The sequence below is a fragment of the Rana temporaria genome, chromosome 3, assembly GCF_905171775.1.
Source record: "Rana temporaria chromosome 3, aRanTem1.1, whole genome shotgun sequence".
In the NCBI taxonomy this organism is placed as follows: domain Eukaryota; kingdom Metazoa; phylum Chordata; class Amphibia; order Anura; family Ranidae; genus Rana; species Rana temporaria.
The window spans coordinates 448,952,834-448,968,723 of NC_053491.1; the positions used below are offsets into that span (position 1 = coordinate 448,952,834).

General features: G+C 37.4%; 1 protein-coding gene across 3 annotated transcripts in view; it reads left to right on the forward strand.

Moving 5' to 3' along the window:
- Window positions 1-14,116, forward strand: part of LOC120933403 (zinc finger protein 665-like) — a 62,862-nt gene extending 48,746 nt beyond the window's left edge. The window contains exons 1-2 of one of the 3 annotated variants that reach the window (XM_040346610.1): window positions 12,143-13,233; window positions 13,318-14,116. In XM_040346610.1, coding sequence (XP_040202544.1) covers window positions 12,488-13,233; window positions 13,318-14,116 — 1,545 coding nt within the window. In that variant the 5' untranslated portion in view covers window positions 12,143-12,487. Of the gene's footprint in view, window positions 1-12,142 lie in introns of those variants that run through there. The other 2 variants (XM_040346614.1, XM_040346613.1) reach the window with 2 other exon arrangements.
- Window positions 14,117-15,890: the final 1,774 nt, after the last annotated feature.

Consider the following 15,890-nt stretch of genomic DNA (forward strand, 5'->3'; position numbering starts at 1 on the left):
ATTCTGACGCATTCGAAAACAAATCTACCGAATTCGAAAAAAATTATCAAATTCGAAATAATGCTACCACATTTAAACAAAACTATATATAACCATTTCCTGAAATTCGAAATTCGTATAGAATGAAATGGAATTTGAATAGAAAAGATTAACATAGAATCGAATACTAGAAAATAATAGTATAAAAGAATAGTATAGAAAAACAATAGCACAGAACAGGATAGAATAGAAAATAATAGAAAAGAAAAGCATAGAAAAACAATAGAACAGAATAGAAAAAAAATATAATATATTCTATTCTAATCTTTTCTATTCCAATTCGATTTCATTCTATATGAAATTCGAATTTTGAAAAATGGTTATACATAAAAAAAATCGAATGTGGTAGTTTTTTCTAATTTAGTAGATTTTTTTCAAATGCGGTAGTTTTTCTAATTCGGTAGATTTTTTTCAAATGCGGTAGAATTTTTTCAAATGCAGTAGATTTTTTCTAATTTAATTACATTTTTCAAATTTTATCAACTTTTTAGGAATTCGGTCAAATTTTTTTCAAATTCTAATATGAAACTAATCTTTTATAATCTTTTCTCTTCAAATTCCATTTGATTCAATAAGAAATTCGAATTTCGTATAAAATTAATTCAAATTTTAATAGAAAAGATTAGAATGGAATAGAAAAGAAAGACAAGAGAATAGAATAAAATATAATATATATTATAATTGATTCTATTCTGTTCTATTGTTTTTCTAGTTTATTAAGTTTTCTATTCTATTCTAATCTTTTCAATTCCAATTCGATTTCATTCTATATGAAATTAAAATTTTGGAAAATGGTTATATGTAAAAAAAAATTGAATGTGGTAGTTTTTTCAAATTTAGTCGATTTTTTTCAAATGCGGTAGAATTTTTTCGAATGCAGTAGATTTTTTTTAATCTAATAGAATTTTTCAAATTTGATCCACCTTTTAGGAATTCGGTCAAAAAAAATTCAAATTCTAATATGAAACTAATCTTTTAGAACTTTTCTGATGAAAGGAGCACATTAGCCATCTGAATCTAAAGCTCCATACACACTATGAGTTTTCCTGCAGGTTTTTCTCTTCAGGTTTACCAAAACCATCTAATATGAGGTCAAACCGATGAGAAAGGTCTGATGGACCGTTTTCATCAGACCAAAGCGATCGTGTGTGGGCGCCATTGGTTATTTATCCATCGGTTAAAAAAATTGAAACTTGTTCACATGCTCAGAATCAAGTCGACGCATGCTTGGAAGCATTGAACTTCTTTTTTTTCAGCACGTCGTTGTGTTTTACGTCACCGCGTTCTGACATGATCGTTTTTTTAACTGATGGTGTGTAGGCACGATTGACCATCAGTCAGCTTCATCGGTTAACCAATGGAAAAATACATCAGACCGTTCTCATCGGATGGACCGATCATGTGTACAGGGCATAAGAGTTTCAATTCGTATGCAATCAGGCAGGCCCTCGCACTACATGGTTTTGGTAAACCTGAAGAGAAAAACCCACAAGAAAACTGAAAGTGTGTATGGGGCTTAAGAAGTGTTGGATCACGCTGTCTCAGCCTTTTGATTGAGAACTGGGATTTGGGTTTTGGATTTTTTTGGACTTTTTAGCACAGATGCACTTTGGGAGATTTTAAGTGATTTTTTTGTTTTAACCACTTAAAGTGGTTGTAAACACTTGTGGTGTTTTACCTTAATGCATGGTATGCATCAAGGTAAAACAACTTCTGGCAGTGACAGACCCCCAGCTCCTGTTTAACTTACCTGAGCCCCTTCATTCTCTTGGTGGAGGCGCGCTCTCACTCTCTGCATGAGGTCCCGGCTCATGCGGGCGCCAGGGGGAGAGGCCATGTCCCGCTGCTCTGTGTGAAAACACGCAGAAGCAGGACTCGGGAGCATGCTCGCACAGGGGTCCACCAAGGGGAGCATTTCTCCCGAGGTGAACACTCGATGCGGGGAGGAGCTACCAGCGCTGCTGGAGGACCCCAGAAGAGGATGATCGGGTCCACTCTGTGAAAAACAAACTGCACAGTGGAGGTAAGTATGACATGTTTGTTATTTAAAAAAAATAAAAAAGGAGAGTTTACAACCCCTTTAAGGACTGTGCCTGATTTTCAGACTTGGTGTTTACAAGTTAAAATCAGTTTTGTTTGCTAGAAAATTACTTAGAAACCCCAAACATTATATATATATATATATTTTTTTTTAACACCCTAGAGAATAAAATGATGGTTGTTGCAATACTTTCTGTCACACCGTATTTGTACAGTGGTCTTACAAGCACACTTTTTTTGGGAAAAATACTTTTTTTTTATAAAAAAATAAACCAACAGTAAAGTTAGCACAATTTTTTTTATATTGTGAAAGATAATGCTATGCCGAGTAAATTGATGCCCAACATGTCAGACTTCAAAATTGCGCATACCTTGTAATAGAAAAAAAGCATGACAGGACCTCTTAAATATGAGATGTGGGGTCAAAAAGACCTCACATCTCATATTTACAATAAAATGCAATAACAAAGTTTAATTGGAGAAAAATAAAACAACGTTAAAAGCACTGGGTGGAAGTTATGTTTGACGTTGCTTCTGCCAGTCAATGCTATGGAGCCAAGTGGGGGCCATCTTCCCATTACTCGGCAGCAAGTCAAACGGAGGAAGGATGCTATTGGCTTTGTTGCTACCGACAGGTCTTGTAAGCGACAGAGACCACCGAACCACGGTGGGGACCCCTCTCCCCCACAGATAAAAGTGTTCTTGCGGCAAATCTGCTGCAGAGACCACTTTTATCTGAAAACCGACCGCCTGCTGAAGAAGAGGATACCGGGTTATGGCAGCTAGGTGCTGCCATAACAACAATATTCCTCTTCAAATAGCTGACATGTAACGACGTTGGGTGGTCGGCTAGTGGTTAAGAAAATATTTAAATAATTAACCGTATATAAAAAAAATATCTGTAGATATACAGATTAGGAATTCTGATTTTTATGATAGGTTATATATTATAGGAAAGTGACTTAATCCAGAGGGTTAGCAAAATGACCAGACAAGTGATTCTTCAGGTTTGCAATAGTAAGCTCTGTGTTGTTTTCAACAAAGGTTTTTCTCCATGTGTTACCATACTAAATCTATTATTTATCCACATTTCACATAGGGCAACTGAATAGGGGTCAGGATGGGTCCTACAGTATATCTGAATGTTTAGTTTAAGGATCCTTCCTGATACTGTATATCCCCTCCCAGTATAGAAATGCTAATGACTGGGATGATCAATGAAAACAAAGGAAAGTTGCACTGTTCAATAAGAAGTAATAAACATGCCTTTAGTTAGGTAAATTAAACCTATTAGCAAATCTAATATCACTTCATGTTGGTGAGTGGTGGTAAACTGTATATAAGATGAGGTAGAGCTCAGTGAGTTACTAGTATTACAGACTGGTCAGGAGAAGAGGGAGCTGCTGAGATATCTCTAACTATTCTACACTATTCCAGGTATCTATACATTGTTTGATGGTGCAATTAATTTACTCGTTCACACGTCTTGTTACTTTGACAAATGTATTTCAGCTTGAATGTGTTACGGACTTATTTTATTTTATTTTCAAGCAAATGTTGCACTAATTGTGTACATTACCCTTGTTCATCATTTGCATTTGAATTTGGTTATTGGTTTGATATTTAGTGTTCAAGATGTATCTCTGGAGAATTTTATTTTTTAATAGGGGAGGTAGGATGAAAGTCTTTGAGACTTTTTATTGTTCTCTGTGGCCCTGCTGAGGAGTTTTATTCTCATGTACTGATCTGGTGTATATATAGGTAGCACTAGGTTTCTGTTTCTATTTTTTGGGCATTATTATAATATATTCTGTCCAGCAGAATATTTGTTTTGCTTTTGTTTTTAAAATTTTCATTATTGCTCTTATAATGCATGTATTATGGAGATGAGCAGAGGGGAATGTGTGCAATAGTCCAAAAGTATACAATCTAGGGTGGGGGTCTCAAAACGATGGCCCCCCAGTTGTTCATGAACTACAATTCCCATAAAAAAATAGCCTGGAAAAAATGAATGCAAGAATTACATGAAAGACTTGTTAGCAGCAAAATATACAATTTGGTGTTTAAATACAATTCAATCTGAATGAAAGTGAAACAGAAATTGTAGATAAAATTATGCTTTTTTATTATTTAGTTTGTCTCTCACAAAATAGAATTCTTCTGGGAAACAGATCTGGCCATAACAAGTATACTGTAGTCATGATGTCATGATATATATAGATTTTTCTAAGATCTACTCTGATTAACTCTCTAAGATTACAAATTATGTGTGAAAAACATTTAGGCTCCATGCACACTATAAGCTAGAAAAATGGCAGAAAAATGCTGGATGAAAAATGCTGATAATATCATTTTTGTTCCAGCTTCTAGTAGAATTTTAGTAGCTTTTAGGAGCATTTAGAAGCTTTTAGAAGTTAGGAGCATTAGCATTTTTGCTGTACATAGATTATTTTGAAAAAAAGCTAAAAAAGGTGTTTGGTTCCATGCACACTGGGCTTAAAAATGTCTGTTCTTTTTGAAGAAAAAAACTTCCATATAGAGCATGGGTGCTCAACCTGTGGCTCTCCAGCTGTTGCGGAACTACAAGTCCCATCATGCCTCTGCCTTCGAGAGTCATGCTTGTAACTGTCAGCGGCTTCCAATGCCTCATGGGAATTGTAGTTCTGCAACAGCTGGAGAGCCACAGGTTGAGCACCCATGATATAGAGCATTTTTTGTACAAAGTTTAGACGAGTTTAGGAGAGTTTTAATTTTTTTCATTCGCATTTTTGATTGGAGCTTGGAGGCAGAAAAAATGTAAAACTCCCCTAAACTCGTCTAAACTTTGAAAAAAAATGCTCTATATGAGCGCTTTTTAATCCAGAGAGAACAGGCATTTTTTTAAAGCCCAGTGTGCATGGAGCCTGAGAGGCAGGAAAAAAAAACCTTCTGGTTCTTGTTTCTGATTGGAGCTTACCATATATACTCGAGTATAAGCTGACCCGAATATAAAAAACTTAGGTGAGGCATAGGAGATCAATGTCAAGACACCACATCCCAAATTAACAAACAGAAAATTGGAAAGAGGACGGGGGTAACAAACCCCGGGACTTTTAAATGGTGTCAGTAAATGAAGAGAATATAATCAGTACAAAAATATAATTTATTGAATTAATCACATACATAAAAGTGGAAGTGAAAACAACCACAGATTAAACAAATATGCGTAGCTTCAAGGAGGAGCCACATTCATGGCTTGTACATGGTATGCCCATTGCCCAACATGTTTCGCCCCAAATGGGGCTTCATCAGGAGTTTAATACAAGGCATGCCATGGAGCAGCAGATCCAAATACGCAATGAAAGAGGTAATAAAATACAATAAAAGTTAAGGAAGGGAATAGGAGAAACCTAAATTCCCAACTATATGCCTCAAACGAAGGGGCCTCCAGGAATTAATCAATCCCACAGTGAACAGGATGGCTGAAAGAGTGTACTTTGAAGAGTAGAGTCACAAAAGGAAGCTGACTGACAGGGTTTTTTGGCCCAGGAAACTCTCATTGCTGCTGTTGCAGCGTTGTTCCCACCACTCCATCATTCCAGTGATTCAGGCTGAACAGATCTGACTGCTTTTTCTGCCTTGGAAGACCATGGAGACTATTTAAGCTCTGTGGATCTCCTGTTCTTTGCAGTCAGCCATCCTGTTCACTGTGGGATTGATTAATTCCTGGAGGCCCCTTCGTTTGAGGCATATAGTTGGGAATTTAGGTTTCTCCTATTCCCTTCCTTAACTTTTATTGTATTTTATTACCTCTTTCATTGCGTATTTGGATCTGCTGCTCCATGGCATGCCTTGTATTAAGCTCCTGATGAAGCCCCGTTTGGGGCGAAACATGTTGGGCAATGGGCATACCATGTACAAGCCATGAATGTGGCTCCTCCTTGAACTAACGCATATTTGTTTAATCTGTGGTTGTTTTCACTTCCACTTTTATGTATGTGATTTATTCAATAAATTATATTTTTGTACTGATTATATTCTCTTCATTTACTGACACCGTTTAAAAGTCCCGGGGTTTGTTACCCCCGTCCTCTTTCCAATTTTCTGACCCGAATATAAGCTGAGGCACCTAATTTTACCACAAAAAATTGGGAAAACATATTGACTCGAGTATAAGCCTAGGGTGTCCATCTGCATGCCTCACTGTGCCTCACTTTGCCTCACTGTGTCCATGTGCATGCCTCACTGTGTCCATGTGCATGCCTCACTGTGTCCATGCCTCACTGTGCCCATGCCTCACTGTGCCCATGCCTCACTGTGTCCATGCCTCACTGTGTCCATGCCTCACTGTGCCCATGCCTCACTATGCCCATGCCTCACTGTGTCCATGACTAGACTGACGTTTAACATGGAAGTCTATGGAAGGGGTGCCCGGCATTGAAAAATCGGTGCTCCCCAGCCGTAGGTCCCCCAGACAACAAACTTTGCACACTTGTAGAGGAAGAGTGGTGCTACATGTGTGCAAAATTTACCAGGTACCGGTACCGGATCCGAGGAGATCAGGCGCAAAAAGGTGACTCGAGTATAAGCCAAGGGGGCATTTTCAGCACAAAAAAATGTGCTGAAAAACTTATACTCGAGTATATACGGTACTGGCAGAAAAAACGTAAAAATCTCCAAAACTAAAAATTAAATCTAAACTTTGTACAGAAATGCTCTATATGAGCAATTTTACTGCAAGAGAACGACTTTTTTTAAGCCCAGTGTACATGGAAACTTTTTCCTAGCTTGTAGAAGCAGTTAGGAGCATTTCTGCTGGAAAACGCTCCAAGAAACTCTACAAAAACAATTTTTTTCCTGCTCCTAGAAGCTGAAGCTCAAAAAATGCTAATAGCCTAAAGTAGTGTGCATGGACACTATTTAGCTTCTAGGAGCTTACAAAAATGCTAGTGTGCATGGAGCCTTATCCCCCCATGCACACGAGAAGCAAATGCAAACACATGTAAACTCAAGTTTTCAAAGGCAAAAACCGACGTTTAAAACGCCCGTTTTTGCCGCGTATTTCACGGCGTTTTGCCGCGTTTAGCGGCGTTTTACTGCATTTGCGGCTATCAGCGTTCATAACAAAGACATTGTAGACCCTCCCAAGGCTTTGAAACGCAAAAACGTTTGCGTCTGAACCCAAAATTTTGGGTCTGAAAAAACGAGCCTAAACCCAACTGCTTTAAAACGCAAAAAAACGTGAATGTGTGCATGGACACATAGGATAACATTAAATGTGTTCAGGGGCAGTTGAAAAAAATGCCCAAATGCCTCTGAACTCGAGTTTACCAGCGTCTCGTCTATATGGGGCCTTAGACCCCATACACACTATTAGATTTTCAGCAGATTTTTGTCTTCAGATTTATCAAAACCATATATTATGAGGTCAAACCTTAAGAGTTTTAATTTGTATGCAATCAGGGAGGACCTTGCACTACATGGTTTTGGTAAATCTGAAGACAAAAATCTGCAGAAAATCTAATCATCTGTATGGGGCTTTGGCTTATTTTCTAAAGGAGCTGAGAATCTTTACTTTATAAATTACATCAATATTCACTTAAATGATCCAACCATTTAAAAAGAAAATTCATGTTTACCTATTTTATCGGCGCTTAGATATTCAGAATTGTTATGAATTTGTTTTAAACTTGCTGGAATATTTGAAGTGAATATTTGAAGTGAAGCAATTCAAGGTTTGCAATAGAAAGCTCTATGTTTTTTAATCAAAAGTTTTTCTCCATATGTCACCATACTAAAACTATTCTTTCTCCAAATTTCACATAGGGCAACTAAATTGGGTACAGGATTTGTCCTATATCTCAATGTTTTTTTAACAAGCTATTCATATTTTATGTACAAGTGTTCAGATAAAACAATAATCTTTGGAAAAGACCAAAACATTTCTAAGCATTTCCATTCACAATGACATCCTTGTTTAAGTTGTTTTTGGTATCTATTGAGCCAATTATCATACTGTTAAGTTTAAGGATCTATCCCAATACTGTATATCCCCTCCCAGTATTAAAATGCTAATGACTGGGATGATCAATGAAAAACAAGGATAGTTGCACCGTTCAAAATATATCAAAATATACATCACAAAGTAAAAAAGGAAAAAATATAGCCTGGAAAAAATTAATGCAGGAAATTACATGAAAGACTTGTTAGCAGCAACATATACAATTTGGGTTTTAGATGCACTTTAATCGGAATGAAAGTGAGGCAGAAATTAGATACAAAGATGTTTTTCTATTGAGAGCATTTTACGTGTTGTGATTAGATATACATGTTTTTCTAATATCTACTCTGATTAACTCTCTATGATTAAAAATATGTGTAAAAAGACATTTAGGCTTAGTTGCGAAAGGCAAAAGGCTTACTTGCTAAAGGAGCTGAGGATCTCTACTCTATAAATTGCATGAATATTCACTTCAATTATCCAATCATTTAAAAAGTAAATTTATGTATACTTATCAGCACTTGATTAGATATTTATAAAGGGCATGAATTTGTTTTATATTTGTTGGAATATTTGAAGTGAATATTCACATACATTTTTAAGTGAAAATTCTCAACTACTTTAGCAAATCAGCCTCATTACATAGTACATAGTAGGTGAGGTTGAAAAAAGACACAAGTCCATCATGTCCACTCTATAACCTATATCATTAATTCACTTGTACCTAATTGAATCTATAAATTAGTCAGTGACTAAAGGTCCGTACAAACGATATGAAAATCGGATGGAAAAATTAGTATGACGAGCGACCTGCTGATTTTCAGATCGTTAGTACGGTGCTTTTGACAGACAATTTCACTTTTTCCTCAGATAAAAGCTGTATATGCAGACTATAAATTTTTTGTCGATGTGAACTCAACATCCAATTTTTGTTTCATTAGTGCAGTTTTCGTACAAGGAAAATCATAAGAGCATGACTATGCATGCTTAGAAGCAAAAGAACACATACAAAACTATTCAACACATTACGTCACTTCTGACGTTGTATTTTGTCGTACGAAAATTTTCATATTGTGAGTAACCTCTTCACTTCCGACATGAGCCTAGCATGCCACAAAAAATGGATGTTCGGTCATCCGAAAATAAAAGCGTGTGTACAAGGCTTTAGTTTACAGCAGCATATTGAACTTCCATTTTCTCAGCAGGCCTTTGTAAAGGTGGGTGCGTACAGATCAAAATTTGGTCAGTTCAGCAGGGAGAGGTCGAATTTTGATGTGTGTGTGTAGCCCTTCCTTTTCCAACAGAAGTCAATTGACATATTGGGCACAATTCACTAAAGGTTATCTCATGCATTATACTGGTCACGTGACAATTTAACGCATGTGATAATGAACATGTCAAGTCACTATTGTTCGTATGCTGTATTTTGCGCAAACACTAAAACTGTTGTTAGATACTGCATAAAAGTAATAAGTACTGGTCCAAGCTTGCGATAACTATGATAATGGTCAGATCCTGGGTTAGAGGTAAGTGATTGGTTTAAAAAAATAGACAGGAAAGTACATGCTGGAGTAGGTATCAGCTAGGTTCTACTCAGGAGTTGTCTCTGGAGGCATTTCATAGCACACATGGAGCCTTTTGAATCCAATCTTCTGGAATTCAAAGTAATGCACAAAAGGAGGAGGAGAAGATCTCGAGTGGTCCTTTTATAGGAAATCTGCTGATACCCTGAAGAAGTTCCGCTTATCCAAGATACTAATCATGGTGCTGTATACCCATCTCATAGGGTACCTTGAGCCCTCAACTCAGAGCAGCCATGCCATACCAGCCATGATTAAATTGTTGGCTGCCTTACACTTTTACACTTGCACAATTGAGATCCTTGCGATAACTTACCACACAATTTCATGCGGTATTTGAGGCAGAATTCGGAAATATAACACATGATTTTAACCACTTAAGACCCGGACCTTAAGGCAGGTAAAGGACCTGGCCAGTTTTTGCGATTCGGCACTGCATCGCTTTAACTGACAATTGCGCGGTCATGCGAAGTGGCTTCCAAACAAAATTGGCTTCCTTTTTTCCCCACAAATAGAGCTTTCTTTTGGTGGTATTTGATCGTGGTTTTATTTTTTGCACTATAAACAAAAATAAAGCGACCATTTTGAAAAAAATGCAATATTTTTTACTTTTTGCTATAATAAATATCCCCCAAAAACATATAAAAACATTTTTTTCCTCATTTTAGGCCGATACGTATTCTTCTACCTATTTTTGGTCAAAAAAATTGCAATAAGCGTTTATCGATTGGTTTGCGCAAGATTTATAGCGTTTACAAAATAGGGGATAGTTTTATTGCATTTTTATAAAAAAAAATGTTTACTACTAATGGCGGTGATCAGCGATTTTTTTCGTGACTGCGACATTATGGCGGACACTTTGGACAATTTTGACACATTTTTAGGACCATTGTCATTTTCACAGCAAAAAATGCATTAAAAATGCATTGTTTACTGTGAAAATGACAATTGCAGTTTGGTAGTTAACCACAAGAGGACATTGAAGGGGTTAAGTGTGACCTCATCTGTGTTTCTAACTGTAGGGGGTGTGGCTGTAGGTGTGACGTCATTGATTGTGGTTCCCTATATTATGGAACACACGATCGATGACGGCGCCACAGTGAGGAACGGGGAAGCTGTGTTTACACACAGCTCTCCCCGTTCTTCAGCTCTGGAGACTGATCGCGGGACTCCAGCGGCGATCTGGTCCGCGGGTCCCATGGTCACGGAGCTTCAGGGACCTTGATGTGGGCGCCACGGCTGGGCACTTAAAGAGGACGTACCTGTACGTGCTTGTGCCCAGCCGTGCCATTCTGCCGACGTATATGTGCAGGAGGTGGTCCTTAAATGGTTGAGGAGAGTTTCTTTGTGACTTACACAGTTTTTTAAAAAACACTGTGCATTATTTTACCGCATTCTCGGATATGGCAAAATATCGCTTAATGAATTATGCCCATTAACTTTTGTTGAACGGCCAAGCTAGAAAACCTTTGGTGATCAGTGGCTGCAGGTGATAATCAGTGTATTCTCACAGTGCAGAGCCCCACTGTCAGAATACAATGTTGCAGTGACTTGGATTCCTCCATTCACCTCGCTTATGTGGAAGGGAGAATCTACTTATTCTTTTTTCATTTTACCCACAAGATGAACAAAAAACCTAAGTGAATATACTCAGCTTTAAACATAACTGGAAGTTTACAGATTAGTCCCCCAGTTTTTTTACTGTAGCACTGTAACATATAAAGGTAACTGAAAACCTGTTGACTTGGTGGATGGGAGGGTTATAACCCCTGTCCGTTTATTTTTTGCCATGTTTCTCCAATTGGGGAGATTTACCTTCACTTTTTGTTCCATAGCCAAGTAGGAAGTTAAAGAAAATCCCTGCTAATTATGTGAATTCCTTGGGTGTGCACAGGTCCCCTCCATTACTTTTCTAGGGACAGTCCAAAATGTGGGTTCCTTTTACTTTCACTTTCAATGATAATGGTAAACAGGAGAAATAGGGAATGTGAATTTCCCTATCAGGTAAACAGACTGCACTAAAACAGTTTTCCCATCCATCTTTACTCTAAAACAAACAAAAAAAAGCTTTGCTTTTAGTTATACTTGGAATAAAAAATAAACTTTTATGATTTAATGACAATTGGATCATAAGTACTTATCATGACTAGTCATTATTATAAATAACATCCCGCTATGGTCACCATAATGATAAACTATAGTGTACACTTTTACTTATTAATCTAAAAATCTGTAAAGTTGTATAGCTATACATATCAGTCTGTTGGTGATATTACAAATCTGTGAAAACATCTATTTTTATTTTTCATACAGGAAAATTGCTAAGCTCAGTTGTAAACGAAACACCTATTGTTGAATAAATCACAGCTAAACTGATTGTCATTAACACAAGATGAGTCACATAGACCTAAAAGTCCAAAATGTTCTGGAATTGAGAGATATTGAACCTCAATGTCACTAAAGTCAATTGTAAAAATTCTGCAGATTTTTCAGCCCTCTGGAGGGAACAAGGTTGGGAGGGGGTGCAAACTTATACCCCCCTTTCCTGTTCAGCCAGGATGCATGTATATATGAGGGTTTGGTATATATTTTGGGATGATCTACACATCATTTTTTTTGTGTTGAAGGATCTGGAATGGATTTTGGACTATAGTGTGCACGCTTAATTATTAATCTAAAAATCAGTAAAGTTTTATAGCTATACTTCTCAGTCTGTTGGTAATAATAACATCTGTGTAAACATCTCTTTTTATTTTTCATATAGGTAAATTACTAAGCTCAGCTGTAAATTGAACATCTATTGTTGAAAAAAAAGAATCACAGCTAAACTGATTGACATTAACACAAGATGAGCCAAAGAGGAGAAAATTTGTATCCGTGCTCTGAGTGCCAGAAGATATTTACTTCTAAGTCCAATCTCAATGTTCATCTGAGAATTCACACCGGAGAGAGGCCATATAAATGTTCAGAATGTGACAAATCCTTCTTAAAAAGGGATCTTCTTGCTAAACACCTGAGAATTCACACAGGAGAGAAACCGTTTAATTGTTCAGAATGTGGCAAGTGCTTCTCACAAAATGGTAATCTTACTCAACACCAGAAGATTCACACAGGAGAGAAACCATTTAAGTGTTCAGAATGTGGAAAGTGCTTCTTGTATAGTTCTGCTCTTACTAAACACCAGAAGATTCACACAGGAGAGAAACCATTTAAGTGTTCAGAATGTGGAAAGTGCTTCTCATATATTTCTGATCTTACTAATCACCAGAAGATTCACACAGGAGAGAAACCATTTAAATGCTCAGAATGTGGCAAGTGCTTCTCACAAAATGGTAATCTTACTCAACACCAGAAGATTCACACAGGAGAGAAACCATTTAAGTGTTCAGAATGTGGAAAGTGCTTCTCATATAGTTCTGCTCTTACTAAACACCAGAAGATTCACACAGGAGAGAAACCATTTAAGTGTTCAGAATGTGGAAAGTGCTTCTCAGAAAATGGTAATCTTACTCAACACCAGAAAACTCACACAGGAGAGAAACCATTTAAGTGTTCAGAATGTGGCAAGTGCTTCTCAGAAGGTTCTAGTCTTACAAGACATCACAGAAATCACACAGGAGAAAAAACCTTTCAATGCTCAGAGTGTGAAATATGCTTCTCTGATGGTTCTACACTTAGTATGCATAAGAGAATTCACACAGGAGAAAGTCCATTCAAATGTTCAGAATGTGACAAGTCCTTCTCTTTAAAGTCAAGTCTTGTTACACACCAAAGAATTCACACTGGAGAAAAAACATTTAAATGTTCAGAATGTGGCAAGTGCTTTTCAGATAATTCTCATTTTAATGTTCATAAAAGGATTCACACCGGAGAGAAATCATTTAAATGTTTAGAATGTGGAAAGTGCTTCTCAGTAGGTTCTAAACTTAATATGCATAAGAGGATTCACACAGGAGAGAAACCATTTAAATGTTCAGAATGTGGAAAGTGCTTCTCAGAAAATGGCAATCTTACTCAACACCAGAAGATTCACACAGGAGAGAAACCATTTAAATGTTTAGAATGTGGAAAGTGCTTCTCAGAAGGTTCTAGTCTTACCATACATCAGAGAATTCACACAGGAGAAAAACCATTTAAATGCTCAGAATGTGGCAAGTGCTTCTCACAAAATGGTAATCTTACTCAACACCAGAAGATTCACACAGGAGAGAAACCATTTAAGTGTTCAGAATGTGGAAAGTGCTTCTCATATAGTTCTGCTCTTACTAAACACCAGAAGATTCACACAGGAGAGAAATCATTTAAGTGTTCAGAATGTGGAAAATGCTTCTCAGAAAATGGTAATCTTACTCAACACCAGAAAACTCACACAGGAGAGAAACCATTTAAGTGTTCAGAATGTGGCAAGTGCTTCTCACAAGGTTCTATTCTTAATACACATAAAAGGATTCACACAAGAGAGAAATCATTTAAATGATCAGATTATAGAAAGTTCTTCTTACATAGTTTTAATGTTAATATATACCAGAGGATTCACATGGGAGAAAAGGCCATTTACATCTTTAAACTGTGACAAATTCTTTATACAAAGGGAACATCTTACTCAACACTAGAAAATTCACACAGGAGAGAAGCCATATCCAAATCTACAATCACATCAAAAGTTTTTTTGGTGGGGAGCGATATATAGAGCAAATTAGATTATAAGAAACAAGTACTCATCCATTCAGAACTCATGTTAGGGACTCGTGATTTTAAAGCTATAACTGACTTCTTAATGTTGTATTAATTAAAATCATATAATTCTAATGCACATGTACAAGCATAAAACATTTTTAACCACTTGATCTCCGAAAGATTCCCCCCCCTTAACGTGAACAGCCTCAGGAGATATACAGAGATGAAACAAATAATCCTAAAGTACATAAGTATTACTTGTATATTTGCTGTCATCAGCTTTCTACACTCTTGGGAAAGTACAGATCATGTTAAAAATCAATCCTCCTCTTTCAGCAGCACATAGGGGTGGGTGGGGATTACACCGTGTGAGAACTGATTGGTGAAAAGGGATACCCCTCCTCCACATAGGCAGAGGAATAAAGGAACATGCCGAGCTGTAGTCTGAATACACAAAATCCCTGTTAAACTCCCTCTAACCTCCCCAACACAAATTTTTAGCTCATGTTATGTGTAGGAGAACTTGTCAGAAGGGACTCATGCTGAAAACAGAGGAACGAAGCACCAGAGAGAAACGACACAATGGGGTTGACTTACTAAGGAAAATCCACTGTGCACTGCAAGTGTATTTGGAAGTGCAGTTGCTGTATATCTGAAATAAGGGGAAACTGCTGTTTTCTATCATCTAATCCAAGCAAAAATGCTGTTTTTTATTTTCCTTGCATGTCCCCTCAGTTCTTTACTGACTGCACTTCCAAGTGCACTTGTAGTGTACAGTGGATTTGTCTTTAGTAAATCAACTCCTGTGGGAAGTGCAATCACTGTAGATTTGAGGAGGGCATACAAGGAAAATAAAAAACAGCATTTTTGATTGTACATGATTGGATGATAAAATCAACAGAGCTTTGCCCTCATTTCAGATCTTCCCCTCAGATCTACAGCAACTGCACTTCCAAGTGCACTTGCAGTGCACTTGTAGTGCAAAGTGGATTTGTAAACTAACCCCTTAGGCCGCGTACACACGGTCGATCCATCCGATGAGAATGGTCCGATGGACCATTTTCATCGGTTCACCACTGAAGCAGACTGATGGCGTACACACCATAGTTCCAAAAACCGATCGGGGCAGATCGCGTTGACGTAAAACACACGACGTGCTGAAAAAACGAAGTTCAATGCTTCCAAGCATGCGTCGACTTGATTCTGAGCATGTGCAGGTTTTGAACCGATGCATTTGTGTACTAACCATCGGTTTGGACCTATCAGTCAGCGGTCCATCGGTTTGATATTAAAGCAAGTTCTCTAACTTTTTTGGTCCAAAGGACAAAAGACTGATTGGGCATACACACGGACGGTTTGGACTGATGAAACCGAACTTCGGTCCGTTTTCATCAGTTTGGACCGATGGTGTGTACGCGGCCTTAGAGCTTTAGAGAGAGAGACACGTAAACACTACAGATATATGTGCTTAGTTCAACTTTCATGAATGGGGTTTACAACCACTTTAATGACCAGGCCATTTTTTGCGATACGGCACTGCTAAACTATACCTGACAATTGAGCAGCGCTGTACC